General features: G+C 52.7%; 1 protein-coding gene across 1 annotated transcript; it reads left to right on the top strand.

Annotated features, from left to right (window-relative positions):
- Positions 1-1,790: 1,790 nt before the first annotated feature.
- Positions 1,791-18,681, top strand: SMAP2 (small ArfGAP2). Its single transcript, XM_082296708.1, has 10 exons — positions 1,791-1,926; positions 11,774-11,907; positions 12,412-12,497; positions 13,552-13,630; positions 14,665-14,745; positions 15,200-15,278; positions 15,629-15,729; positions 16,107-16,272; positions 16,751-17,061; positions 17,577-18,681. Exons 1-10 carry the CDS (start codon positions 1,824-1,826, stop codon positions 17,703-17,705), a joined length of 1,269 nt encoding a protein of 422 aa, XP_082152834.1. The 5' UTR covers positions 1,791-1,823; the 3' UTR covers positions 17,706-18,681.
- The last annotated feature ends 8,051 nt before the right edge of the window (positions 18,682-26,732 follow it).

Here is a 26,732-nt window from a genome sequence, read left to right as displayed (position 1 = left end):
GCACAATTGGGACAGGATTTGGCACGATGGGGACAGGGTTTGGCACGATGGGGACAGGATTTGGCACGATGGGGACAGGGTTTGGCACGATGGGGACAGGATTTGGCACGATGGGGACAGGGTTTGGCACGATAGGGACAGGATTTGGCACGATGGGGACAGGATTTGACACAACGGGGACAGGATTTGGCACGATGGGGACAGATTTTGGCACGATGGGGACAGGATTTGGCACAATTGGGACAGGGTTTGGCACAGACGAGGGGTGGGACGGGGATGAGCTCGGGAGCTGCCGTCGGAGCCGCGCGGGGACAGCCCAGCCAGGATGTCCCAGGATGTCCCCGCGATGCCCTCATCACGGTGCCCTCATCACGGTGCCATCCCAGTGCCACCGGGTGTTGCGGCCGCGGTTCCCCCACACCCTGTGGTGGGGCTGGCACCCCCGAACCAGTTCCTGCCACCGCTGGGAAACTCCCGGGGGATTCCTGCCCCGTGTCCCCAGAGTGGCACCGGGAGGGAAGCGGGGCTGTGCCCGGGGTCACAGGGGCAGTTCCCATGGGGCGGGTGGATGTCCCGCTCACACCCCCATTCCCATTCCCATTCCCAGGGAACTCGGGATGATTCATCCCGGTGATTTCCTCCTCCTCCTCCTCCTCCTGAGAGCTCCAAGGCTCACCAATGCGCCGCTGATCCACCGCGTTTGCGGGGGCTCGGGGCTTCGGGGCAGGGCTGGGCACCCTCCCCGGTGGGCACGGGGCCATCCCAGTACGGACCAGTTGGGACTGGGGATGCCCCGCTCTGGGCTGGGATCTCTCCTGGATTGTTCTCTCCATGCCCCAGCCTGGTAGGGAAGGAATTGCACCAAAACGCGGGGGTTTGAGACAAAAAAAAAGGATCCGGGATGTTTTGGGAGCATCTCCTTTTGGGGCTGCTGGGATGCTCCTGCCCGTGCCCCGGGCAGGTGTGTGCCAGCCCTGTCCTCTTCTGGGACACGAGTGGCACTTTGGGCAGGATTATGTAATCCCGGCTTTTTCTGGTTCCCACAGTACTCCGGTGACAGATTTCTGTCTCCTGGCGATGCCGTTGCTCATTTTATCGCAGTTTTTCGGGTACTGCCGCTCCTGAAATCCTCTCCTCAGCACGGCCACCAGCCCCCTGCACAGCCAGCTCCCCTTCCAGCCCAGGGACAGCACCCCAAACCCCCACCCAGCACCCCTGAGATCCCCAAAACGCCCCGACCAGCATCCCTGAGCCTCCCAAACCTCCCCACCCAGCACCCCTGTACCCCTGAGTCCTCCCCAACCCCTTATCCAGCATCCCGGAGCCCCCCACAACCCTCCATCCCACATCCCTGGACCCCCACCCAGCATCCCAGCACCCCAGGGCCCCCCCAAGATCCCCCACCCAGCACCCCTGAGCCCCCCAAACCTCCCAGCCAGCACCCCTGGCACCCCCAGAGCCCCCGGCCATCACCTCCGCATCCCTGTGTCCCCCATCCCCTGCCTGTCCCCCCATTATCCCCCCGCTGTCCCCCCCATTGTCCCCCCGAGTGCCCCCATTTTCTCCCCATTGTCCCCACGCCCCCACTCCCCATCACGTGACCCTCCCCATTCATACCCCGGTGGCCCCTCCCCTCTCTCCCCATTGGCTCCCGCCGCCGCGCCGTAACCAATCAGCGCCGAGCGCCGGCGGCGCCCGGGGGAGGTGTACCCGCGCGGGGCCGGTGCTGATTGGCTCCTCCCCCGGCTGTAGCCCCGCCCATACCGGAAGCAGGAAGCGGGCGGGCCGGCCGTGACCCGCGGGCGGGCAGCGCCGGCCGCGCCATGACGGGAAAATCGGTGCGGGACGTGGAGCGCTACCAGGCGGTGCTGGCCGGGCTGCTGGCCGAGGACGAGAACAAGTTCTGCGCCGACTGCCAGGCCAAAGGTAGCGCGGATGGGCGGCGGGGCCTGCTGAACCCCCTCGGTGCCCTCCTCCCACCGGCCTCGCCGCTCGGTGCTCTCCGGTGTCGCCGCTCCCCCGAGGGTCGGACGCTCCCGGTTGGGCCTCGTGGGGGTGGGCACCGCGCTGTGTTTCCGCCGGGGGCCCGGTGGGGAGAGCTCCGGTGGTGGCGGGGGGACAACGGTGCTGCCCCGGCGGTTACGGGGGGTTGCTCGGGGCCAGCGCGGGGGCTTGGGGGGAGAAAGTGGTGGGGTTTGGGGAGAGAAGAGGGTGGTTTAGGGGACAAGAACAGGGTGGGTTTGGGGGAGAGAGCAGGGTGAGTTTGGGGTCAAGAACAGGGTGGGTTTGGGTCAGGAATACGGTGGTTTGTGGGGGAAAGAACGCCGTGGTTTCTGGGGGAAAGAACAGGATGGTTTTGGGGAGAGACCACGGTGGTTTTGGGGGGAAATCTCCCAAATCTTTGGCGGCAGCACAGCTGGGTTTGGTGCGAGTCACGGCGGGAGGCGCTGCTGGAGGAGCTGCGTTCCCGGTGCCCCTGGAAGCCGGGGGGGAGATGGGGAGGGAACGGCCCCAGAGGTCCCTGTGGGAATCCAGCGGCTCCCGGGAAACATCCCAGGGTGGCTGGGGGCGTGAAGAGGGACCTGGAAAAGCCGGCGCTGTGGAATCGAGGGAATTCCAGCTGGGGAGTCACATCCTGTCACCCGGGGCTGGCATGTGAGCAGCAGGATCTGACCTGGATGGTGTGAGGACAGGGGAGGAGGTGAAACCTCAGCCTGGGATCGTGGACCACTGGAGGAATTCCAGACTTTTGTCCTCTGCTTCCTTTTCCACCTGGTTTTTCCTTGTGAGGGTGGTGAGGCCCTGGCCCAGGAATCTGTGGCTGCCTCATCCCTGGAATTGTCCAAGGCCAGCCTGGGACAGGACGAGCTTTAAAGTCCCTCCCAACCCAAACCATTCCATGTTTTTCTGATTGCAGGGATGTTATGACCCTGGTCTATCTGAGAAAGTAAACGTTTGAATCGCAGAGGATAAAACAAAGGAAAGGAATTGTTCCTTGTGCCCTGGTGCTGCTCTGTGGTTGCTGCTGTGAAATGCTTTGTTTTCCTGCAGCACAAGAGTTAAAAGTTGCCCAAAATCCCGTTTTAATGAGCTGCCATAATCACTTGGAGATCTGGACTTGAGCCTCTTTCCCAAGAGCTGCTGGAAGTGAACTTGGAGCAGGGCTTGGCCGAAAGGGCTTGGTCACCTCAGTGTGACCTCAAAAACTGCAGAGCCCCCTTGACCAGCGTTAAAATTGATATTATTATGATTTTTTTTCAACCTAAAAAGCCCCAAACCACAATAACCTCATCCTTCCCACCTGCCTGGAGCACACCTGGCAGCGTTGGAGATCAGGATGTTCCCCTCCCGTGCCAATCCTTTATCTCTTGGCACCTCCTGCCAGCCCCGAGGGCAGAAATAGCTCCTTTTATCTCGGCTTCCCAGGCCTGAGACAGCAAATTCCACCAAAACGGGGATAAATTCAACCCCACAGCTCCAGGGGGATGCCGTGGTGGAGCTTCTCCCGGCCACAGCACGTCCTGGAAGTGCAGAATTCCAGTTAATTATTATAATTATAACGAAGTCGTAATGTGGAGCTCAGCCTTTCCAAAGCTGGAAGCCGCTCCTGGCTGGGAATGAGGATTGCACCAGTCCTGGAGAGCAGGCTGGGGTTGGCCTCAGTTATCTGATCCAGTAATTATCCCCTGCACTAATGAGATTCCTGGAAGTGGGAAATCTCCTCCTCCAGGGCATGTGTGGCCACGGGATTTATCTCTGCCCAGAATTCCAAGGAATTCCTGCAGATTTTGGGGCACTTTTGGTAGTTTTGGTCCATGTGGTGCCACAGAAGCTGTCTCTGCCCAGAGCTCCAGGGAATTCCTACAGTTTTTGGGGTACTTTTGCTGACAGTGGAGCTCTCCCAGCGCTGATGGCAAGGAAGGCCTGATATTCCTCCTGGAATAACTGCAACATTCCATTTTGCCTCTGGAAAGGAGCCCCGTGGTGGCTCCACATGGTGCCCTCAGCACTTCCAGGGCTGTCTGGAAGCAAAGCTGTTCTTCTGTGCAGGGACTGGAGTACCCCGGGAGCAACCTGGGATAGTGGGAGGTGTCCCTAACCATGGCAGGGGTGGAATTAAATGAGCTTTAAGGTCTCTCCAACCCAAGCCAGTGGGAGATTCGGTGAAATCTCAGGGAGTTTTTGCAAACCCTGCTCGGAGGTTGTTGTTTTGCAGGAAATTGTGGGCGATCTCGTGCTGCTTCTTCCTCTTTTTTGTTGCCAACCTCGTGTTTGGGGGAGCTGAGCCAGGGCAGGGTGAGCACTGCAGAGTTAAAATCCTCTCCTTGGAGGCCTGTGCTGTGGGAATCACTTGGAAAAACACCTGCAAAGAGCAGCACTTGCTGGGCAGGTGGGATTTTTCCTGCCGGTGCCGTTCCTGTGGTGAAGCCATTCCGAGGGCGGCCGTGGTGCTGCTGTTCTCTGTGTGTGTGTGTGTGAGATAACGGGGCTGCTGCACAGCTCCAGCAGCAGATTCCCTGCCTGGAATGGGAGCCTGGAGCTGGGATGGCTGAGGGAGGGAGGGATGTGGTGAAATCTCCCAGTTGGGCTCCACCGGCAGCTCCCGGGATTTGGAAAATTCCCATTGAGCGACACGAAGGGAATTCATTTCTGCCTCTCCAGCTGCTCTCGTGCACCCCCCAGCTAATCGTGTTTGGTTCTCTCCTTCTCCCAAACTCTTCCCTTTGCTCTCCAGTCCCATCCATGCATCCAGCAGGCTCTGTGGATCCCGGAGTGGTGACGTTGGAGCGGGAGCTTCCTCCCCCGGGAGCACCGGCGGGCGCTGCCGTGGCTGCCCAAAGGTTCAGGTTGCCCTGTGCTCCTCCTGGTTTGTCTGGCTATTCCCTTGATCCCTTTGTCCTGTGAGATCCATGGGTTCCAGGCCCGAATCCATCCCTTGTATGCCGAGGGGTTAGATGGGAGAACTGCTGCTGAACGCAGCACAAATCCAGGTTCAATTCCTCACAAAAAGAAAAGGTGTAGGATGGGGAAAATCCCTGCCCGGAACTGGATAAATATGGGATGGGAAGGGGGAAAAGCTTAGGGCTGGAGCAGGTGGTTAAGGGAGGCTGACTTCCAGTGGAATTTGGGAATTATCTTTTGGGGGAGCTGCTTTAGTCCAGCCTAACTCCTCTTAACCTCAGCCAAATATTGCCTGAAAATCGGCGTGACTCAACTCCTCCTCCTCCAGCAGCCTCTTGAGCTGCAGCTGAATTCCCTTTGCAGTCAGAGCAATTGCAAGAGGAACTTTTTAAATAGCTGCTGGAACAGCTGCATGGGAGAAAGGAGGATCGGGATGGGAATGCTGATGGAGGGGGAGTGGAGCAGCCTGTGCCTTCACAAACCCAAAGTGGTGGGGCTGGAACTGCTCAGCTTGGCTTAGGAAATCTGGGATGAGGAGAAAGCTCAGCCTTATGTAAGGGAATCTTGTCAGAGGGATGCATGTGGGCTGTGTGTTCATTTGCTGCAGCCACAATATTCTGGGATCTTCCATGATTCTGCTTTTCTGCTCTTCTCAATTCCGATCTGAGAGAGCTTTGTGCACAAAGGGAGTGGGAATGCTCCGAAATTCAGCTTATCCCTCAGGAATCTTCACCTGAGCAGGGTAAAACTGGGAGAGGACACAGCTCTGTCCTCCCTGACCCTGCCTGGAGCTGTCAATTCCCACTCAAGCAAGGGAAAAAAAGCATCAGCGTTCCCAACAGGGATTTAGTGTGGAATTAGTTGTAGGAAGATCCCTTTTAAGCAGAGCTCTGAGTCACGCTCAGCTCCGTGTCCCTCCATCTGCCAGAAATAAGGATAATCCTCGGAGCAGCAGCACCTGGGCTCTCTGTGCTGACCCGCCTGGGGAGTGGAGGTGGCAAAGAAAGCTCCCAAAAAAATAAAAAACCAACCCAAAGCCCCGTGTGATTCCCAGGGCTGCAGCTGGAGTAAAGTTTGTTCCTATAGAAACTGCCGGGAGTTACGTAAGGAACGGCAGCTCCCGTGCCGGGCGCTGCAGCGCAAAGGGAGCTCGTGCTCCAAAATGCAAAGTAGGTCTTGAAACCAACCAAAAAGTCAGGAATAGCTCAGGGCTCCTCCAGGTTGATCCCTGGTAGGGATTGTTCCCTGTGTCCCAGGAAATCTGGGACAAAAGAGGAGCTTTTAGGAGGAGCTGTTGTTGAGCAGCGAGTGCGAAGCTGGATTTGCCTGGGCCTTAATGTTTGGTTTTGCCTCTAATTTTGGCAAAATATGCCATTCCTTCCTGACCTTTTCCCTAGGAATTCCAAGGGATAGTCCATGTTTAACTCTAGATATTGAAACGGTTCTCAATTCCTCAAAAACTGACCCAGGACCTGCCACTCTTCCTCTGCTCAGAGCTTTTCTTAAGGACTTGGTGGCTTCTAAAAACATGCAAAATTGAATTTCCAACTCAGCTGAACTTGGAAAACAGAGTCTGAATATTTTTATTGTGAAATTAAGAATTGAAAGCATCTTAAAAGGTGGCAAAATTCTATTTACAGCATCAAAATTCAGTTTGGTGATGGCAGAGCTTCATCCTGCTGCTCTGTTTACAGGTGCATGTGGGCACCTATCACCTAAATTTCGTGCATTTCATGGAAATTCAGACCTCCTTGGGATCTGTAATTTCTAGGATTGACTGATGTGTGGTTCTGGTCAAAAATGATGCCCCAGGAAGTCCGTGGATTGTGGAATTGACTGATTTTTTTATTTTTTTATTTTTTTTTTAATGTATATTTATATTTAGGCTGTGTCACCATCAGTCTTGGTGATGTCACCCAGTTGTTTTTCATGGATCCTGATGATAGCACTGCTTGAAATTGTCCTTGTCACCGTTTTCTTGAGGGAAGGAACAACCATCACTTTCTGCAGCAGCAGGAAAGCCCCACCCTGCTGTTCACAGAAATTCTCATTTCCTCCACCTCCCTCCATCTGCACTTCAAAGAACACGATGGGAGCAGTGATAAAGCTGCACTGAAAGCTGCTCATCTTTACTCAAAACCACATAAATCCTGGTCTTCAAGGCCACGGGGCCCTCAAATATTGGGTGGGTTTTGGTAAACTGGAAGTTTTCAAGGCTTTTCTGGCAGAAAGTAGAGCCAGCACCTTTTTTCCTGCAAAACGTGGTTAAGGCCTGTCATTACAGGGAGGAGAAAAAGGACAAAGAAAATCCCAAAACAGCCCTTTCTTCTCTCAAAGGATGGTATAAAGCTGATTTTTTGGGGTGATTAATTTACTTGATTAGGTGTAGATCCTTATTAAGCACCTTTTGTGTGTGATAAAGTGTGGGTTTTGGCTTTAGCATCCTCTGAAAGCTGCACAAATCACTCAGTCTGGGCCTAAATCTGGGAGCGCAGCAGGTGTTCATCCCAAATCTGAGGTGGAAACAATCCCTGCAGCAGGATCCATGCTCAGCTCAGCAATTAATAGTGTTAATAACGAAATATCTTAATTTAGAGGTCTTGAAGCTGATTTGAGTGGGTTTTTAGAGTTTCCCTTGGTTGCCCAAAGTCCTGGAAGCACAGGATTTCCAGAGAAGAGCCGAGGAAGTTGTTTTGCAAGAGAGGCTTTGTCACAGCTCTGAGCAGGATGAGTGTCAGTAAATCCTTGAGCAATCTCTTTCCAGAACAAGGAAACCACGAGGCAGAGGAACCTCTTGGATCCTGACTTCTTTCCTCCTTTGGCTCTGTAAGAAATGGGGATTTTTCAGCTTGGATTCGAGGAAATTTTTCCCCGGTGAAAGCTGAGGGTGTCAATGTCCCGTGGCAGGGATTATCCTGCTCCAGGGAGAATTCCCCACATCCCTTTTCCCCAGGGGATGGTTAGATGACTCCACAGACAGACATGGAGCAGTTTTGGGATCCATGGATGAGGGCACGTTTCCCTGGAACAGCTGGCTGCTCATTTCCACTGGGAATATTTCAGCAGGCTCAGAATTGGGATGCTCCCTCCTTCCTGCCTATGGAAGCAACTCTTTTTTTTTTTTCCTGCCTCCCTCCCTTCCCAAAAGAGCAGCCAGATCCTGGTTTATTTTTAAATGCCTTCTGCAGAGTTATTACTGCAAAAAGTCGCCTCAGGAGCTTGGGCCAGAATTTGGTGCCTGAGTAAAGGGTGAGGAGTGAATCCCCTCGGGATTTCTCAATTAAAACCACTCCAGGGCGTGAACTTGGAGCAAGTGACTCATTTAGAGCAGGTTCCTCAGGCTGGGAGTTTAAAAGGGAATTAGGCTGAGGTTTTAAAGGGAATTAGGATCCTTTTCAGTCATTCAGATCATTCAGCAGCCCTTGGAGCATTAATGAGCAGAGCTTAGATGTGGACTGGAGCTGGCACGACCAAGCTTGGTATGTGGAGTTTATTTTGACAGGCTGGGATGTAAACCAGGCTCTGGAATTGTGTCATGGAGCACTGGCTGGGCACTGAATCCCTGCTGGATTCATCCTCTGCTTGGGAATGCACTCAAATATTCACTGCAGCTCGAAATGAAAATTCACCGAGCAAGGGATGCTTTGGAGCTCGTGATCCTCCTGCAGCCCCTGCCAGGCTGGGAATGCATCCCAAGAGGGTCTGAGCTAACATAAATCCTGTGCCAGAGCTGAGTGGGCATCCAGGCTTTTCAAAACGTTGGGATTTTTACTCAAAATCGATGTTTCCTTCAATCCAGGAGGGATTTGTGCAGGCCTGAACTTGAGCAGAGCAGGGTTGGTGCCAGGTGACTTTGCTTTCCATGGATGTTAAAATTATCCATAAAAATGAGACAAAAGTGGTGGCAGCTCCAGGCAAGGCTGACACTGGTTGAAACTGGAGCAAATTCCCAGTTTTCCATGTGGGAATGGGGTTTGCATTTCAGCCTGGTGGCTCTGAGGGTGCTGAGCCTCAGGGGAATTCATTTTGTAACATCAAGGGTTGCTGCAGGAAACTATTTCTTTTTAGTGGTTTAAGGAGCTGAATGGTTCTGTTGGCCTTGTCCTCAGCTCTTTGGGAGATAATTCCATCATTCCCTGTGCCAGGAGGGTGAGGTGCTCCCTGGTGCAATTAGTGGTGGGTATCAGGGTGTGCCCAATTTTTGTGAGGGGTGATAATGCTCCCAGGCAGCTCAGCAGCGCTGATGAAAGCTCCTCTGTAGTTATTTATCATTATAAACCCATTTTTCTCAGAAAAATTTGACCCTAAACTCCAACCCAGGCGTTTTCCCCCCCTTTTATCACTGGAGCTGCTGCACAGTCTGAGCTGGGGTTGGGTTTTGGGGAAGTGAAAAGCTGCAGCACAGGGTGAAAGTCACATCTGGAGGTGCCACCTGGGGCTTTTTCGAGTCAAGTCACCTTGAAAACAGCTGTGAAACCCCGGGGAAATGCCTGCAAAAAGCTCTAAAAAGCAAAATCTGAGCCACCGGGCACTTGCAGGGAGATTTTTAGTGGGAGATGTTTCAGTGGGAGCTGCTCTGAAGAGGGAAGTGGGAGGTTGTTTACATCTGCACCAAACCCTTCCCCCCACCCACAAACCGAGGGCTTCATGAGACAATTTAAAAGACATTTTTAGAAGACATTTGAAGGTTAAAATGTTGCTTTAGTTCAGCTGGAGGTCTGGGAAAGGGGTGTTGGAGGGTGTTGGATCCCACCTGACCCCAGCAGGGTTTGCTGTGGCTGCAGGCTCAGGGAGCATTTTGGAAAATCCAGATTTCCTCCCTGTGTGGCTCTGGAATCCTTCCTTGCCACAGAGCAGAATCCTGAGCTGCTGGGGTCACAATCTGTCCCTTGGCTCTGGATAAAACCAACCTCACTCCTCTGTTCCCTGCAGATTTGAAGCCTTTCCTGCAGCACCTTCTGGCTGTGTGCAAGGACACCCAAATCCCAGCTGGAATCTCCCCAGGGAAGAGCTCACCCCTGGTTGTATAATGTGTTTATTACAGGGAGGAGTTTAAAAAGCCTCAATATTCATTTTAATTGAAACAAAACGAAGCTCCTCCGTATTGGCTCTCTCAGAATTTGGGTTTAGGAGTTGCAGCACATTCCAGCTGGGATTGCAGTGTTATCCCAGACCCCTGAGGGGACACTGGAGCAGCAGGAGGGTGTGACATTACCCCTGAGTCATGTTTGAGTGGGAGGTTGTGGTGGCTTGAGCTGGTCCATGTGACAATCCCAGTGAGCTGATTACTCCAGGAGCTGCCCCTTAATCCTTTTAGTCCTATCAAGGCTAAATTTATCTGGAGTTTAAATCTAACCTTGAATCTCATGCTAATCCTTCCAGCAGTCTCACGTTAGAGCCCTGGGGGTGGATCTGGGAGAGAATTCCGTGTGGAAATCACAGGAAGGATCCTGGCTAAGGGGTTTGTTCCCGATTTTTGGGCATGTTTAGGTGGTGCTAAAGGTATGGATTTGAGTCATTCCTACGTTTTGGAGGGTATAATAAAGGAATTGAGGTACAGTGCTTCTAATCAGGTCTGGGAAGTGAATTCCTCAGCTCCATGAAATTGATATTCCCAAAGGCCTCTCCTGGAGAGGAAAAAATCATCAAATAATGGCAGGAAAGGCCAGAAGATTTAATAAAGACATTTTTAAAGTGAATTCCCTGGAAGAGCTGCTGGAGTTACCTGGTAGAGGTTGGGTACCTTTGCTCTGGAAGGGTCCCTGATATCACTAACAGCACCAAATCCCTCAGGATGCTCCAGGTTTTCCTCAGGAATGGGAATTAAACTGTTAACAGCATCTCCAGGGCCTCCAATGCAGCACTGCTTTTTTAGGGCTTTGAAATTACACTTTCCCCCTCTTCCCCCTCCCACCTCCCTCTCATTAACTGGAGGTTTTGCTATTTTAGCTGCGGCAAGAAAAGCAGGATAACTCTTCATCATCCAGAATAATGTCTGGGAAAAGGGCTGGTGGAGGCTGGTGGATCCCTAAATCTTTGTTTTCCCAGTTTCCCATGCACTGGGACACCAGTTTGTGCTGGGAGCTGGGACTCTGGACTGGGGCTGGCATCTCGAGGCAGGGGGTTTAATTTGAAAATATTCCTAAAATATTGAGCAGGATTGAGGGTCTGGCCTGGCTGGGAGAGGGGTGGGAATTCCTGTGGATCTCTGTATCCCCTGGGGAATGCCTTGCTGGGATTCCTGGGTGCATTGAGTGGATCTAAGCTCGTTAATCTTTCCCTTGGGGGTGGTTTTTATCCCTGGCATGATCTCCCACCCACACCTTGGAGCTGTCCTGCCTGTCCAAGCCGCATGAAAACCGGGAATCTGCATCCCAGCTGTGGAAACTGTGGGGTCAACTGATCATTTCTTGGGCTGGGATTGGTTTTGGGGGCCAAATGCTGGGCTGGGTGCTGCTCTCCTGGCTCAGCTGGGAATTCCTGCACAGCACTGAGGAGATTTGGGGATGCTGAGTGGGTTTTTGCTGTAGGGAATCTTCTGGAGCTCGTTCCAAGTTATCCAGGAAAGAAGGGGAAAAAAGCAGGATCACAGATACGGCAGAGCTCAGGGGGTTGGAGTGTTTGGGGTGGTTTCAATTCCTCTTTTCTTCCCTCTTCCTCTTCGAGCTGTTTGGTTCGTGTGGATGGAAGAGGGAGGCAATAAATCCCCAAGGATAATGATTGGGAACATCCTGCTGATGTGGAATTCCAGTTTCCAGCCTGGTTGAGAATCCAAAGGCCTCAATCCCAGTTCACTTGGTGCAGTTTCCCAGTTGCTCCAGGCCAAAACAGGGGTTGGCTCCGTGGGAAACACTTTGCTCTCTCTTCCCAGGGCCACGATGGGCATCCTGGAATATCGGGGTGTTCATCTGCATCCGCTGTGCCGGGATCCACAGGAACCTGGGAGTTCACATATCCAGGGTCAAATCCGTCAACCTCGACCAGTGGACGCAGGAACAGATTCAGGTAAGGGCTGGGATAACACAGTGAGGGGCTTTTTGGTTTTTTTTTTTTGTTCCTGGGGCTTCATTTGGGATTAAACCAAGCCAGGATAGCCCAAAAAATGCGGGAAGTGGAGGAGGGAGAAGAATTCCAGCTGGGAGGGAAAATGTCCTCATTCCAGGCTCAACAAGCAGCGGAGGGTAAAGCCAAAGGAGCTGCAAGTCTCTGTTAAATTACCAATTCCTGCTGCCTGGAGCTGCTGCCCACCTCTCCTCAAGCTTCCCAGGGATTTCCAGAGGGATTCTGGATTGCTAAGGGGGTATTTATCCTGCCTTGGACTAAATTTTGCTTAGGATTGGCAAATTGGATAGGAGGGGATTGGAGCAGCTGCCTCAGGTTTCCCTGGGAGTGAACAGTGGAGGATCTCCCTGAGTTCTTTGGGATGGACTTCCTTGGTGGGCTGGGATGCTGTGGGAGAGCTTTAATGTCCGGGAAAAGAAAATTTCAAGGAATTTTTTTGGATTCCAGTGCGTGCAGGAGATGGGGAATGGCAAAGCCAATCGTCTCTACGAAGCCTACCTGCCCGAGAACTTCCGGAGGCCCCAGACAGACCAGCATCCTTTTTCCCTGGAAAAACACGGAGCCTTTCCATCCTAGAGCTCTGTGGTGAAACCTCCCTAAAGGAGGAGGAGTTCCCTGAGGCAGGGAATGGGAATGAGGGAATTGCTGCAGAGCTCTGGGGGTGGAGAACGGGGACACCAGTGTCACCACAGGAGGCTGCCACAGGTTTTGGAGCCTGGAGGGGAAGGGGAGGGTTGGATTTTCCAAAGTGCTGAGTGTTCCAAAGGCTCCGTGGAGACCTAATTGTGGCCTTCCAGGACCTGAAGGAGCTGCAAGAGAGATGGAGAGAGGATTTACAAGGGACAGGATGAAGGGGGTGGATTCCCACTGCCAGAGGGCAGGGATAGGTGGGATTTTGGGAAGGAATTCCTCCCTGTGAGGCTGGTGAGGGGCTGGAATGGATCTCCCAGAGCAGCTGTGGCTGCCCCTGGATCCCTGGCAGTGCCCAAGACCAGGCTGGTGGAGCTTGGAGCACCCTGGGATAGTGGAAGGTGTCCCTGCCCATGGGACAGGATGGGCTTTAAAGTCCCTTCCAACCCAAATCAGGCTGGGATTCTCTGATGGAATTTTTAGTGCTCCTGAAAACTTCAGCTGTGATTCCCACCTTGCAGCAATGCAGAGTAAACAGGGGTGTAATGATGTGAACCTAAAAAAAGCCCACAGGAGCACCTTTCCCCATCGTTTTTTGAGTTAACCTGGTACCTGAGGTGTTTTTTGAGGTGCAGGGCCCAGCTGTGCCCACTGTAATCTGTGCTGGTGACCTGAATGTGCTGAGGGGATGCTTGGGGCAAACAAAAAACAGTGGAGAAAACACAGCAAGAGCCTAAATCCTGATTTAATTCCTCTTTTATAGCGCTAGAATAACCTGGAATAACCCACGGGCAAAAACCGAGTTGAGATCCAGGAGTAAATTATTTTAATAAGAAAGTTACTGCTGGAAATGCTTTTTAAACAATGATTTAATTTAGTTACAGCCTGTACCTTGTTCCTCCCCTGTCAAATAAGGCTTCTATTCTGGAATCCTTTGTCCTTAACCAGCTGCTGCAGAGCTGTGGAGAGTTTTATCCGGGATAAATACGAGAAGAAGAAATACATGGACAGAAGCATCGACATCAACGCTTTCAGGGTGAGTCTGGAGGCCAAAATTTGTGATTAAAACACTTGAAATGTTCCCTATATCCAGGGCAATCCCTTCTCCAGGGCTGCATGTTCTCCATGGAGTGAATTCCTGCACAGCACTGAGCAGATTTGAGGATGCTGAGTGGGTTTTGCTGCTGAAGCTGATTCCAGGTTATCCAGGAGAGGGAACAAAAGCAGGGTCACAGATTTGTACTGACATGGCAGAACTCAGGGGGTTGGAGTGTTTGGGGTGCTTTAAATTCCTGTTTTCTTCCCTCTTTCTCTTCTAGCTGAGTGGTTTGTGTGGATGGAAGCAGGAGGCAATAAATCCCCAAGGATAATGATTGGAGGAGATCTTGGCAGGGTTTTATCCAATTCCTTGCTCAGAGCAGGACAAATGCAAAAATTTACCTCAAACTCAGCTGTTTCTGAGGGTTTTTAGATCTGAGGGGTTTTAGATCAGTAACAGCCTCAGGTGTGAGATTGTTTTTAGGTGTAATCAGGAAGTTTTTCCCTCATGTCAGTGATTTTTCCCTAACAGAAAGAAAAGGATGATGGATGGAAGTGAGAGGCAATAAATCCCCAAGGATGATGATTGGAGGAGATCTTGGCAGGGATTTATCCAATTCCTTGCTGAGAACAGGACAAGTGCAAAAATTTACCTCAAACTCAGCTGTTTCTGAGGGTTTTTAGATCTAAGGGGTTTTAGATCAGTAACAGCCTCAGGTGTGAGATTTTTTTAGGAGTAATCAGGAGGTTTTTCCCTCACGTCAGTGATTTTTCCCTCACAGAAAGAAAAGGATGATGGATGGAAGTGAGAGGCAATAAATCCCCAAGGATGATGATTGGAGGAGATCTTGGCAGGGATTTATCCAATTCCTTGCTGAGAACAGGACAAATGCAAAAATTTACCTCAAACTCAGCTGTTTCTGAGGGTTTTTAGATCTAAGGGGTTTTAGATCAGTAACAGCACCAGTTGTGAGCTTTTGCTTGGTGTAATCAGGATTTTTTTCCCTCACATCAGTGATTTTTCCCTCACAGAAAGAAAAGGATGACAAATGGAAAAGGAGCAACGAGTCAGAAAGAAAACTGGAGCCCATCATCTTTGAGAAGGTGAAAATGGTAAGATCAGGAGGAAAATCATGGAGCAGTTATGGAGACATCCCTGAGGCAGAGCAGAGGGATTCCAGCCTGCTCTGGGAGCATTTTTCTGGCCTCAGTCACACCCTGGGTGCTTTGAGTCACCAGTGGTGGGAGCTTGTTTTGCTCTGCTCCCCAGACACTGAGCAGATGTGCAGGTTGGAATCCAGCTATTCCCTGCTGATTTTTCCAGCTCCAGCAGCTGCTTCTCCCTAGTTTAGAGCCTGCTTGGGTTTGACAACCTATTGGGACAATAAAGAACTGAAATATTCACTCTGAAATTCTCGTTTTGGAAGATCAAACAGAGTTTCGCTTTTATTTGTGACTTAAATCCACTGGAAAAAAGGGATTTTAAGTGTTAACCTGATTAAAACCTCTGGCATTTCAGAGTGAACCCAAAAGCTGAACAAGATTTGTGGTTTTTCTTTCCCCTCAGCCTCAAAAGAAAGACGAAACGCAGCAATCCAGGAAAAGTTCTCCTAAATCTGAGCCAGTCATGGATTTACTGGGCCTGGGTAAGAGAAATTAGTATAGAAATTGTGGGCATTTGAGGAGTTCCAGTGCTAATTTTCCCTGTCAGGTGAACAAATCCCAGGAATCCTCCAGGAATATTCTGCTTGAACTGCTCCAGTGCTGCTTGGGAACAGCTTTCCATGTGCTTCCCTTTATCCTGGAGCAGCTGGAGGTTTATGGCACAAACAGGACCCAGGGACACTTCCCAAGTCTTGCTCCAGTCCCTTCCCAGCTCCAGAGGGATGAGCGAGGTCGGGATCAGGTCCCTGGGTGGGGTGGCACTGCTGGCACAGAGGTGTCCCAGGGTTGGGGCCGTGTGGGGACACCCAGGACACACCTCTGTCCTTGCCAGACGCTCCGGTGACAACGCCCGTCACCAACGGCCGGCCCAGCAGCCTGGAGAAGGACCTGGACCTCTTCACATCCGTGGGATCCAGCTCGGACTCCAGGAAGGTGAGCTGGGAATGTTTGGTGGCTTGGAAAAGCCAGGTTGGCTTGTAGCACCACAGGATAATTTGGGATGGAAGGGATGTTAAAGGGCAGGGACACCTTCTGCTAGCCCAGGGTGTTCCAACCTGGCCTTGGACACTTCCAAGGATGGAGCAGCTTCTGTGGGAATGCTGTGCCCCAGTTTCACCACACACATCGATCGGCTGCCTTGAATCTTCCTTCATCTACATTTCCCTTAATGAAATCCTAAAATCTCCCTCTTCCATGTTGAAGCCGTAATCCCCCCCCCCCCCACATCCCTGTAAAAAGAAACTCGGCCAGGATATTCCCCATTTTCCCCTCATGCTGGATTTTTGCCCCCATCCTGTCTCTTTGTCCAGGTCGTTGGTTCCATGCCAACCTCTGGAAGCGCCGGCTCCGTTCCCGAAAACCTGAATCTCTTCCCGGAGCCCGGAGGCAAAGGGGAGGAAGTGGGGAAGAAGCAGCTCTCCAAAGACTCCATCCTGTCCCTGTACGGCTCCCAGACACCCCAGCCACCAGCACAAGGTAACCCTGGTGGGAGCTGGGACCAAGGTGGCTGGAAAAGCTTCCAGGGGAAGTGGGAATGTGGGTGATCCCTGAGAATCCCAGAATGGGTTGGGTGGGAAGGGAGTGTAAAGCTCATCCTGTTCCAGCCCCACACGTTCCGCTGCCCCAGGTTGCTCCAAGCCCCACCCAGCCTGGCCTTGGACACTCCCAGGGATGGGGCAGCCACAGCTTCTCTGGGAAATTCATTCCAGCCCCTCACCAGCCTCCCAGGAAGGAATTCCTTCCCAATATCCCACCTAACACTGCCCTTTGGCACTGGGAATCCATCCCCGCATGTCCCTGCCCAAATTCCCTCTCCATCTTCGTTGAGAGCTGTGAGCATCACGAGGACCAGCTGAGCCTGGATACCACAGCCAGACTGTGACTGGAATTCTGACATTCCAGCCCTGACCATGAACTCATCCGTGTTTCCCTGCTCCCTCCCTGCCTTTCCCAGGAGCGATGTTCATGGCGCCGGCTCAGATGGGCTATCCCGCCGCTCCCTATCCCGGCTTCCCAGGAGTTCCCCCTTCCAGCAGCATGATGGGGGGCATGATGGCCCCATCCGTGGGGATGCTGGCCCAGCCCGGAGCCACCGGCATGGTGACACCCATGGCCATCCCGGCGGGATACGTGGGGAACGTGCTGGGCGTTCCCAACGGGATGATGGGGGCCCAGCAGCCTGGATACGTGGCCGGAGTGGCCGCGGTGCCCCAGCCCGTGTACGGGGTCCAGCCAGCACAGCAGCTGCAGTGGAACCTCGCCCAGGTGAGGGGGACATGCCTGGGGAGGCACCTGGAGGCTTTTTCCAGGGTTTTTCCTGGAAGTGAGTGGGATGGTGGTGCAGGGATCGCCGAGGAATGAGGGGGATCGCCGGGGGTTTGTGCTTGGTGGGGAAGAGATGGGTGTGGGGTCAGGTAAACTGGGCTTCCCTGGAGTGTGCAGGGTGGCACTGGGAGCAGCTGAAAATGCCAGGGTTGGTGAGGCTGGAAAAGAATTCCAAGGTTGAGTCCAGCCCGTGCCCGATCCCAACCTCATCCCCCAGCTCAGAGCGCTTGAGGGTGCCTTGGGCACCTCCAGGAGTGGAGACTCCAAACCCCCCTGGGCAATTCCAAGGCCTGACCACCCTTCCCATGGAGAAATTCCTGCTGATCTCCAACCTGCCCTGACATCCTCCCACACGTGGGAGCCACACCCTGCTCCTCTTTAGGAGCTCTGCTATTTTTGGGATCCGTGGGCAGTATCCAGGACCCTCCCTGACCTCTCTCCTGTCCCGCTTGCAGATGACCCAGCAGATGGCTGGGATGAACTTCTACGGAGCCAACGGAATGATGGGCTATGGACAGTCCATGGGAGGAGGAGGAGGAGCCCAGGGCAGCAACCCCTCCCTCAGCTCCCCGCTGTGGAAATGAGCCCTCGCCTCGTGACCATTTCTGCCTTTGTTCTGTTCTCCAAACCTGCTCCATGAGACATTTGGGGTTTTTGCTTTCGGGTTCGGGGGGGGGGCCCTGCCCTGCCCAGCCCAACCCAACCCGAATGGGGTTTTTTTTTTTCCATCCCTGAGCTCCATCTCTGCCTTTCTCACTGTCACAGCCGCGGGGACAGCTCGGTGAGCAGGACACGAGCGCGCCGTCCTCAGCACAGTCAATGCACACGGGGAGGGAACCCCTCCCTGCACAAAGCTCCACCAGAGCTCCTGGGTAGCACTTGATGCCCTGCTGGGCACCTGGGCACAGCTGGGACTGGGAAATCTGGACTTAATCCCACCTGGAAAGCTGGGATTTCTCCCTTCAACTCCAGTGTTAGCAGATTTTTTTTTGGGGGGGGGAAAAAGGGTGGGGAACCTCGTTTGGTGCTGAGGGACTGGATTTAAGCCGAGCCCAGGGGCAAGCGAGCCTTGCTACCTCCTCCCTCGAGCGGAGCTCTCCCTGCTCCCACCCTCCTCGGAACCAAAGTCCTGTCCCTCCCCCCCTGAGCAAGCAGGAATCTCGCCTGGAGTGGGGACAAAGCTGATGGAATGTGAAAAACTTGCACTCCAGAGGGAATTTTTCTGGCTGATGTTGGGATTTGATGGGATTTCACTTTTAACAATCTAACCAGAGTTAACTTCTCCAGGGCCCAGAGCCCCTCTGTGAGTTTTCTTACACTTTTAAAAAGAATGACTCTGACATCCTAATTTATACTTTTTTTCCTTTTTTTTTTGTCTTTTTTTGGTTGGTTTTGTTCTGTTCTTGTTGTCGTTGTTCCTGTGTAATCCTGGTTCCCCCCACCCCTTTCCTGGCTCGCTTGGGACATTTTAATCTTAGGCAGATTTCTTTTCTCATCTCCAGTAGAACCCAAAACTGCTTCAAAAGTCAGCAACAAGTCAGACTCGTGGTCTGCTCTCTCCTGTGGATATGTAAATTCCCAAATAAAACATTGCAGTGGATTGCTCTGGTGTTGCTGATCACTCCAGGTGTGGGAATTTAGGGAATTTCATCCCAAAAATCAGCCTGAATTCCCTCTGTTTTGGGCTCTGTCCCAAATGCCAGGGAGCTGAGGGAGCACAGCCCAGGCACAATCCAAAGCTGACACTTTTGTATACAAACCCCTCAGCTTTGGGGTGGGGGGAAGGTGGAGCAGAATTCCTTCGGCTGCTGCGATTAAATGATTTCATTCCAGCTCTAATTCCGGTATTTCCTTGCAGCTTTGAGCTCGGGTTTAACAAAACCTGGCCGAGGCTGGTCCAGAAGTGTGAAGGAACTGGGAAAATCAGAGAATTGTGGGATTCCAGAATGGTTTGGGTCTCATTCCATCCCCTTGCCCAATCCCAGGATGCTCCAGCCTGGCCTTGGACACTTCCAGGGATCCAGGGGCAGCCCCAGCTTCTCTGGGAATTCCATCCCAGCCCCTTCCCACCCTCCCAGGGAGGAATTGCATCCCAAAATCCCACTCAACCCTGCCCATTCCCCCTTGTCCTGCCCCTCCGTGGCCTTGGGAAAAGCTCCCTCCCCATTTTTCTTGGGAAGCTGGAGGGGATTTGGGAACCAGGGAAGTTTGGGGCTGCTTGTGGGATCTTAATTGTGGCATTTCTCTCTTCAAGCCCAACCTGCTTTTTCCAGGGTAAAAAAAAGGGGGTTTTCCCATTCCCCTCCTTCCCATGATATCCATGGGGGTTGTGGGATGACTTTTTTTTGGGGGGAAAAGCTCAACTCAAACACAACAAAAAGTTTTCAAGCTGGCTTTAATCATCTTCACTTGCTGCCCCAATACTGTACATGCAGGTACAAGCCAATTAAAAGGTGAATAATTCAGATTTTTTTTTTCCCCTCCCTTTTTTTTGGGTTTTTTTTTTTTCTTTTTTTTGGGAGGGGAAAGAAAACTTTAGGAATATTTTACAAAACAGAGCGTGCGCCCTCAGAGCCGTCGGTCCCGCAGATAGAAACCACAAAAATACAAGAGTTTGACATTTAAGAAAGGAGAACACACATAGAAAACGGGACAGGACACAGGTAGAAAATCACCATTTGCTCGTTGCTTAAATATTCCCACTCTTCTGTAGCCATCCCAAACCCATCCCCTTCTCTTGGATGTGGGATTGGAGCTCTGAGGATGCTCCAGTTCCCCCCATTCCCGGTGGTTTTTAAATTTTTGGGGGAGGGTGGAGTTGTGAAATGGGAGGAATCTGTCACGAAACCGAAGTTTAGCACGAGGTTGGGGGGTGGTGGAGGCAGCGCTCCCATCCCAGCTCCCAGAAACCCGGAAATATCCAAGGAAAGTCCTTTCCTGGCTCTTCTTTCCCCCCCTCATCCCCCTCCCTGCTGTCACCTTCTCATTTAGTGCCAATTAACTCGTGGTTAATTGGGCACTGATACCTCCCCAGACTCACGGGGCTCTCCTGGTGATTCCTTTCCATGGGAATTTTGGAGGATTTGAGGCTGGAAAATCCGAGGGATTGCGGTGTCCTTGTGGGGTTTGGCACTTGCAGCCCTGTCCCTCCTTTCAGCCTCAGCTTCCAGGGCCTTGGAATTCCTGGCTGAGCTCTGGGAGCATCTCCTTGCCTTGAATCCCTCGTCATTCCCACCCTTTTATTCCCCCTCCAGCTCTTTAGGGGGAAGCTGACTTTAAAGATTCCTTATCATGGATAAAATCCCGTTAATTTGGAACGGAAATCCAGACTTTTTCGGATGGAATAAACATTCCCAAACTCCACTTTGGCTGCTCCTAAAAATCCATTTGGGGCTTTCCCTCCCCCCCCCCCCGCCGTTTTTATTTCCCTGCTGCTGCCAACCCAAATTCCAGGAGAAATTCCCAACCTGCTTCCCCCAGAGCTGTTTTTAGGTGTAAACTTGAGGCATCAATGACAGATTCCGGAGCCCTGGATCATCCTGAACATTCCAGGTGCTCGTTCCTGGGATTCATTCCGAGCTGGGGAGGAGGAGGAGGAGGACAATGGGATGGGGAAGATTCTCTCCTTTCACGGCATGAAAAGATCAAAGCCCTTTAAGAAATCAAGGCCACCAACTTCAAAGTGCTCTGAACATTCAGGAGGGGGGGAGCTGCTCCTTCCAGAGGCCCTCGGGATCGGGAATTCCTTCAGGATTTTCCCTGGGGTGGGAGAAAATTCCCTTTTTAGCCAGAGGGAGCTGGGATCCTGGAGGGAATGGGATCAGTGTCCCAGGAGAGGGACACCTTCCCTGCCTGCTCCAGAGGCTCCTTTTCCATCCAGGAGCTTTGGAGAGGGATTTGTGCCCCTCCAAGGGCTCTGGAAAGGGATTTGTGCCCCTCCAAGGGCTCTGGAAAGGGATTTGTGCCCTTCCAAGAGCTCTGGAGAGGGATTTGTGCCCTTCCAAGGCCTTTGGAGAAGGGTTTGTGCCCCTCCAAGGGCTCTGGAGAGGGATTTGTGCCCCTTCCAAGAGCTCTGGAAAGGGATTTGTGCCCTTCCAAGAGCTCTGGAGAGGGATTTGTGCCCTTCCAAGGGCTCTGGAGAGGGATTTGTGCCTTTCCAAGAGCTCTGGAGAGGGATTTGTGCCCCTTCCAAGAGCTCTGGAGAGGGATTTGTGCCCCTTCCAAGAGCTCTGGAGAGGGATTTGTGCCCCTTCCAAGGGCTCTGGAAAGGGATTTGTGCCCTTCCAAGGGCTCTGGAAAGGGATTTGTGCCCCTTCCAAGCTCTGGAGAGGGATTTGTGCCCTTCCAAGGCCTTTGGAGAAGGGTTTGTGCCCCTCCAAGAGCTCTGGAAAGGGATTTGTGCCCGTTCCAAGAGCTCTGGAGAGGGATTTGTGCCCCTCCAAGGGCTCTGGAGAGGGATTTGTGCCCCTTCCAAGCTCTGGAGAGGGATTTGTGCCCCTTCCAAGCTCTGGAGAGGGATTTGTGCCCCTTCCAAGAGCTCTGGAAAGGGATTTGTGCCCTTCCAAGGGCTCTGGAGAGGGATTTGTGCCCTTCCAAGGGCTCTGGAGAGGGATTTGTGCCTTTCCAAGAGTGGGAACAGCACTGGATTTTGAAATGGAGCCCCTCGCCCACCCCTGGGAAGGTTTTGGGGGGCTCAGGGCAGCTCTGGAGGGGCTGATGGACAGAGGGGATGGAAAAGGGACACAGGGATCCCTCTGGATCATCCCGGCATTCCTTTGCCTTGGGCTCAAATCCCAAAGGGAGCAGGGTTGGGAGTGGGTGGGAGCCGCCCACCCCAATCATGGATTGCTTTTCATTCCACAGGGAAACAAACAAACAAAAAAAAAAACCTGGATGTGGCTGAGTGCACAAGCTCTGGATCCTAAAGGAATGGAAAAAGAGGGAAAAGGGAAGGATCCAAGGAAAAGAAAAGGATGAGGTATAGCAACAACCGGAGCTCCAGCCGGGCACGGGCGTCGCGGCAGCTCCAGGCCCTGGGGGAGCACTGGGATCTCCTGGATTCTCCCGGATTCTCTCGGATTCCTGGAGTCCATCCCGGTGTTCCTGAGGGATGCTCGGGGGTCCCACAGCGTGGAGGTTCCTCAGACACCCAGACCAACACTTGGGTCCTTGGCTGGAGACTTTTCCAAGTCTTTTTAAAGCCAAAATCTTCCTCAGGTGAGCGGGATTGTCCCACCCGGTCATGGAGTGACCCCCAGAATTCCAACCCTGTTATTTGGGATGCTTTATTTTCCCTAAAAAGTCTTTCCTGTTGTTTTTCAACTCCTAAAGGTGATTTTTGCACCTTTAACAAGCCAGCCAAGGACTGGGAGGGGGTTTCTCCATGAAAAAGAAATCCTGCCCCATCCCTGGAAGTGTCCTAGGATGGGGCTTGGAGCAGCCTCTGGAAGCTGGAATTCGATGGATTTTAAGGTCTTTCCCACCCAAACCAGTCTGGGATCCTGTGGAGCAGAGGGAAGACTTCCAGTTGGAACAGCTTTGCTACAAAAACATTGGAAAAGGCCGACGCAAACCCTGCTGTTCCTGCAGGGAATTCTCCAGATCCATCTGCAGCCGTGAAATCCCGAAGGAAAAGCAGGGAGAGCTCTTCCCATCCATGAGGAAAAACACATTCAGGCTTTGGATTCAGCCTGGACGCCGTTCCTTGACCTGCACAATTCCATATTTTCCAAACCTGTGGCCAATCCCACACATTCCAGAGCTTTCCCTGTGTGCATTGTCCAGGCATTTCCCATCCATCCGGAAAGAAGCGTCCGAGTCAACTGGAAGAAAAATCTTCTGCCTGGAAAAACATCCCTGGTGCAGATTTTTTTTTTAGGGAATTCTTTTGTACCAGGAAAAAGTGTTCTGGCCCTGCCAGGGGTTTGTGAGTCCAGGTGGGAACTGTGGAATCTCATCCCACAAAAACGCAGATCCGGGCTGGAATTCCCAAGTCCTGAGGAATTCCTGCTCTGTTTGTAACCAGGAGCTCCCAACTCCTGCAGCAAAGGTTGGAAGAGCTGGGAAAGGTGCAGGGAATTCTTCCCGCCCTCTCCGATGCTCTGTGGCAGCAGGTTCAGGGAATTGGTGCTATATCCCACTGGATTTTGGGAAAGCTCCATCTAAACCTCCTCTCCCAGGTTTTCGGCGTGCCCTGATGGTGATGAAACACGAGCTGGATTCTGATTGATCCCAATTTCTTGGAAATTTTCACTGGACTTTGGCAAATCCGGCCCATTCCAGGCTGGTGGAAAACCAGGGATGACTCAGGCCTGGAATCTTGGAGTGTTTTCTGTGCTTTGTGTGAATTTTATCAGCTTTTAGGGGATGTTTCAGCATCATTCCGAGGGGGTTTTTTTCGGTCAAATCCATCCTCGTGATTCCGGCTGGGGGTTTGGATTTCAACTCTGGCAGTGTCGGGTGGGGGCTGGGTGTCAAAGGGGCTGCAAAACTGACTTAATTCCACATTCATTCCTCTTTCCAGGGAAAAATCTCTGGCAAATCCAATGGTTTGGATTTCTTCTCTTGCTAGAAAGCAGAGGAAAGCATCAAAGAATTCCTTCCAGTGCAGCCGCTTTTGCAAATCTCCTTGCACATCAAAAACACCCTTTGTGAGAAAATATTCCCCCGGAAAAACAACAAAAAAACCAACCTTGGAGTGCAGGAATTTATCCTGGGATAAAGTTCCTTTTCTCGGGAGCTGGCACAGGGCAGAGTTTGGGATTTCTGGGTGTCTTGGCCGTGTTTTTCTCGTCGTTTGAGGAAGGAAAACGTCTGCCACGAGGTTCGGGGGGTTGAGAAATGAGGAGCTGATGTTGCAACCCCAGCGGGGCACAACCCCGGCTCTTCCCCCAGTTTGGGTTTCCCACACCAGTTCAAGGTGGGTCATTCCCGCTGGGAAGTGAGTGGCGGCTCCTGGGGGGCTGCAAGGGAAGGAGGGAATGTTCTGTTGGATTTTGGTGTCGCTCCACGGTGTTTCCACTTCTCCAGGAGCAGGAGGAATCCCTGCGCTGCACATTGTCCTTGTCACCCCCCCCAACTCCTCCTCAGTGATCCACGAGCCCAAATCTCCGGGTTTTCACTGGGATTTTTCCAGCAGAAACCCAGCGATGCTTTTGTTGGCCCTCTGGAGCGCGTGGTCGCCGCGTTCTGCCGCTCGTCCCCCGCCTCTTCTCCCCGGCACGGCACGGCCGTGGGATGTTCCTGGAGCAGGGAAGCAGGAATGCGGCGGGCTGGGAACGCGGAGGGGGTGGGAAGCTGTGCCCACGCCGGGAGCAGAAGGTCCCTGCTCAGCTCCCTGCTCTGCCCACGCTCCTGCTCCGTGGGGGACAGTCCCAGCACTTCGGCAGATTTGGAGTTTGTTTTCCCGCTGGGATCGAGGTGGTGAAGGCAGAGGGAAGAGAGGAAAGCTTTTCCTTTCGGGATGCTTTCCCTCATGGAGAGTCAAAAATCCAGCACAGGCTCAGCCAGGCTGAGCCTCAGGGAATTCCGTTTGCCACAATTCCGTCGGCCTCGTGGAATTGCTCCGTGCTCGGGTGGGAACATCGAGTCCAAGCTGTTGTTTGTTCCTGTTTCAGCATTTCGGGCACCGAGTTTGTTCCCCAAACCACGGGAGGTTCAGGGCATCCCACATTCCCAGGAGTCTCCATCCAGGAATTACGGCCTGCGATCCAACCAGCAGAGGAGGATTTCATCCTTCATCATCCTTCATCCTTCATCCTTCACTGAACTTTTCTCCATCCCAGCTCAGCAGGATCCGGCCGATTTCCTTCTCGGTGGTTTGGAGTTGGCAAAGTCACGGCAGCAGCTCCGAGTCCCCATCACGACGGCGCCGAAATTGTGCCGGTGCCGGGTGAATCGGCCACGGCACAGCCGAGTCCTGCCGGCCACGGGTGTGGGGTTGTGGAACCCCAAAGTTTCAGTTTGTAGACCCCCAGATTTGGGTTGTGGACTCCCAAGTTTGGGGATTTGTGGACCCCAAGATTTGGGGCTGTGGAGCTTTGGGGTTATGGAACCCCAGGTTTGGGTTTGAGGACCCCCAGGTTGGGGGTTGGTGGAACCCCAGGTTTGGGTTTGAGGACCCCTAGGTTGGGGGTTATGGAACCCCAGATTTGGGGTTGAGGACCCCAAAGTTTGAGTTTGTAGACCCTCAGCTCTGGAGTTGTAGAAGCCCAGATTTGGTTGGTGGAACCCCAGATTTGGGGTTGTGGACCCCAACATTTGGATTTGTGAAGCCCCTGGTTTGGGTTTATGATTCCCCGGATTTGGGGTTGTTGACCCCAGATCTGGGTTTGTGAACCCCGAAGTTTGGGGTTGTGAACCTCCAGATCTGGGGAGATGAAACCCCAGGTTTGGGGTTGTGGATCCCAAGGCTTGGATTTGTGAACCCTCAGGTGTGGGGTTTTGATTGCCCGGATTTGGGGTTGTGAAATCCCAATTTGGGTTGGTGGAACCCCAGGTTTGGGTTGGTGGAACCCCAGGTTTGGGGGTTTGGACCTCAAGGTCTGGATTTGTGAACCCTCAGGTTTGGGTTTGTGGACCCCTGGGATTTGATTTATGATTCTCCAGATTTGGATTTGTGGACCCCAGATTTGGGGTTGAGGACTCTGAGATTTGATTTTATGGAGCCCCAGCTTTGGGGTTGGGTTTGTGGAGGGAACAGCTTCATCCCAACAGTCTTTTCCTTCAGGTTTGGGTTTGTTCCTCTGTGGCTGAGCTGGTTCTTCATTCCTGGTGCCACCAGGAGAAGCCCAGGTGGGTTTGTTGTGCTCTGTGCATCGTGGAATTCCGTGTTTTGCCAAGAAATAATCCTATAAAAACCCCAGCCGTGCTGTGGGGTGCTTTGTGGTGAAGACTGAAGGTCAGAGCCAGCCCCATGAAATTCCCCATGAACCTCTTGTCCTCCTCCAGTCTCCAAAAACTCCTCATCTTTTGGTGTGTCGGGATTTTGTTCCTTCTCTTTTAGGAACTGATCCTTCAGGACAGTCATTGGATTTAGGAATATTTGATGAAGAAACCAAGAGTTTCTAGTGGTGTCTCCCCTGAGTAATTTCAGCAAATTTCAATAGGCACCTTCAAAAAAAGCTTCCGTAATTCCCGGGATTGCTACAAGAACTGGATCCCTCGGAGGGAACCAAAATGCTGCTTGGAAAAACAAACAAAACGGACGAACAAAAAAACCCCAAAAACGCTCATCCTGCGAAGGAACTCCCGGTCCTTCGTCCGTGCCCCGAATTCCAGAGCTGCTCTTGAGATGTTCCCCTGGAGAGAGCCAGGGTTGGATTCCGCTCCTGCTTGGGATTCAAGTATCCAGGAGGGCATCCCAGATCTCCAGAAGGGCGGCCCAACCCTGAGGAGGATGTCCCAGACCTCGAGGGGAGCATCCCAGAGCCTGGGAAAGGAATCCCAAACCTCGAGGAGGATGGCCCGGTCTGGAGGAGGAGGAGGAGGAGATCCCAGCTCCAAGGAGGGCATCTCCAGGAGGGGATCCAAGATCTTGGGAAGGGCATCCCAGCCCTCAGGGAGGGTATCCCAAGCCCTGAGGAGGGAATCCCAGCCGTCAAGGACGGCAT

Source organism: Coloeus monedula, assembly GCF_965178545.1.
Source record: "Coloeus monedula genome assembly, chromosome: 24".
NCBI lineage: Eukaryota > Metazoa > Chordata > Aves > Passeriformes > Corvidae > Coloeus > Coloeus monedula.
The sequence above is the reverse complement of the archived record's forward strand: the minus strand, read 5'-3'. Positions and strand labels throughout refer to the sequence as shown.

What these genes read in the sequence shown, in the direction of transcription:
- SMAP2 (XM_082296708.1), top strand. Translation starts at nt 1,824, where the DNA reads ATGACGGGAAAATCGGTGCGGGACGTGGAGCGCTACCAGGCGGTGCTG. An exon ending in CGCCGACTGCCAGGCCAAAG is followed by an intron (nt 1,927 to 11,773) that starts GTAGCGCGGATG and finishes CTCTCTTCCCAG; the next exon opens with GGCCACGATGGGCATCCTGG. An exon ending in GGACGCAGGAACAGATTCAG is followed by an intron (nt 11,908 to 12,411) that starts GTAAGGGCTGGG and finishes TTTGGATTCCAG; the next exon opens with TGCGTGCAGGAGATGGGGAA.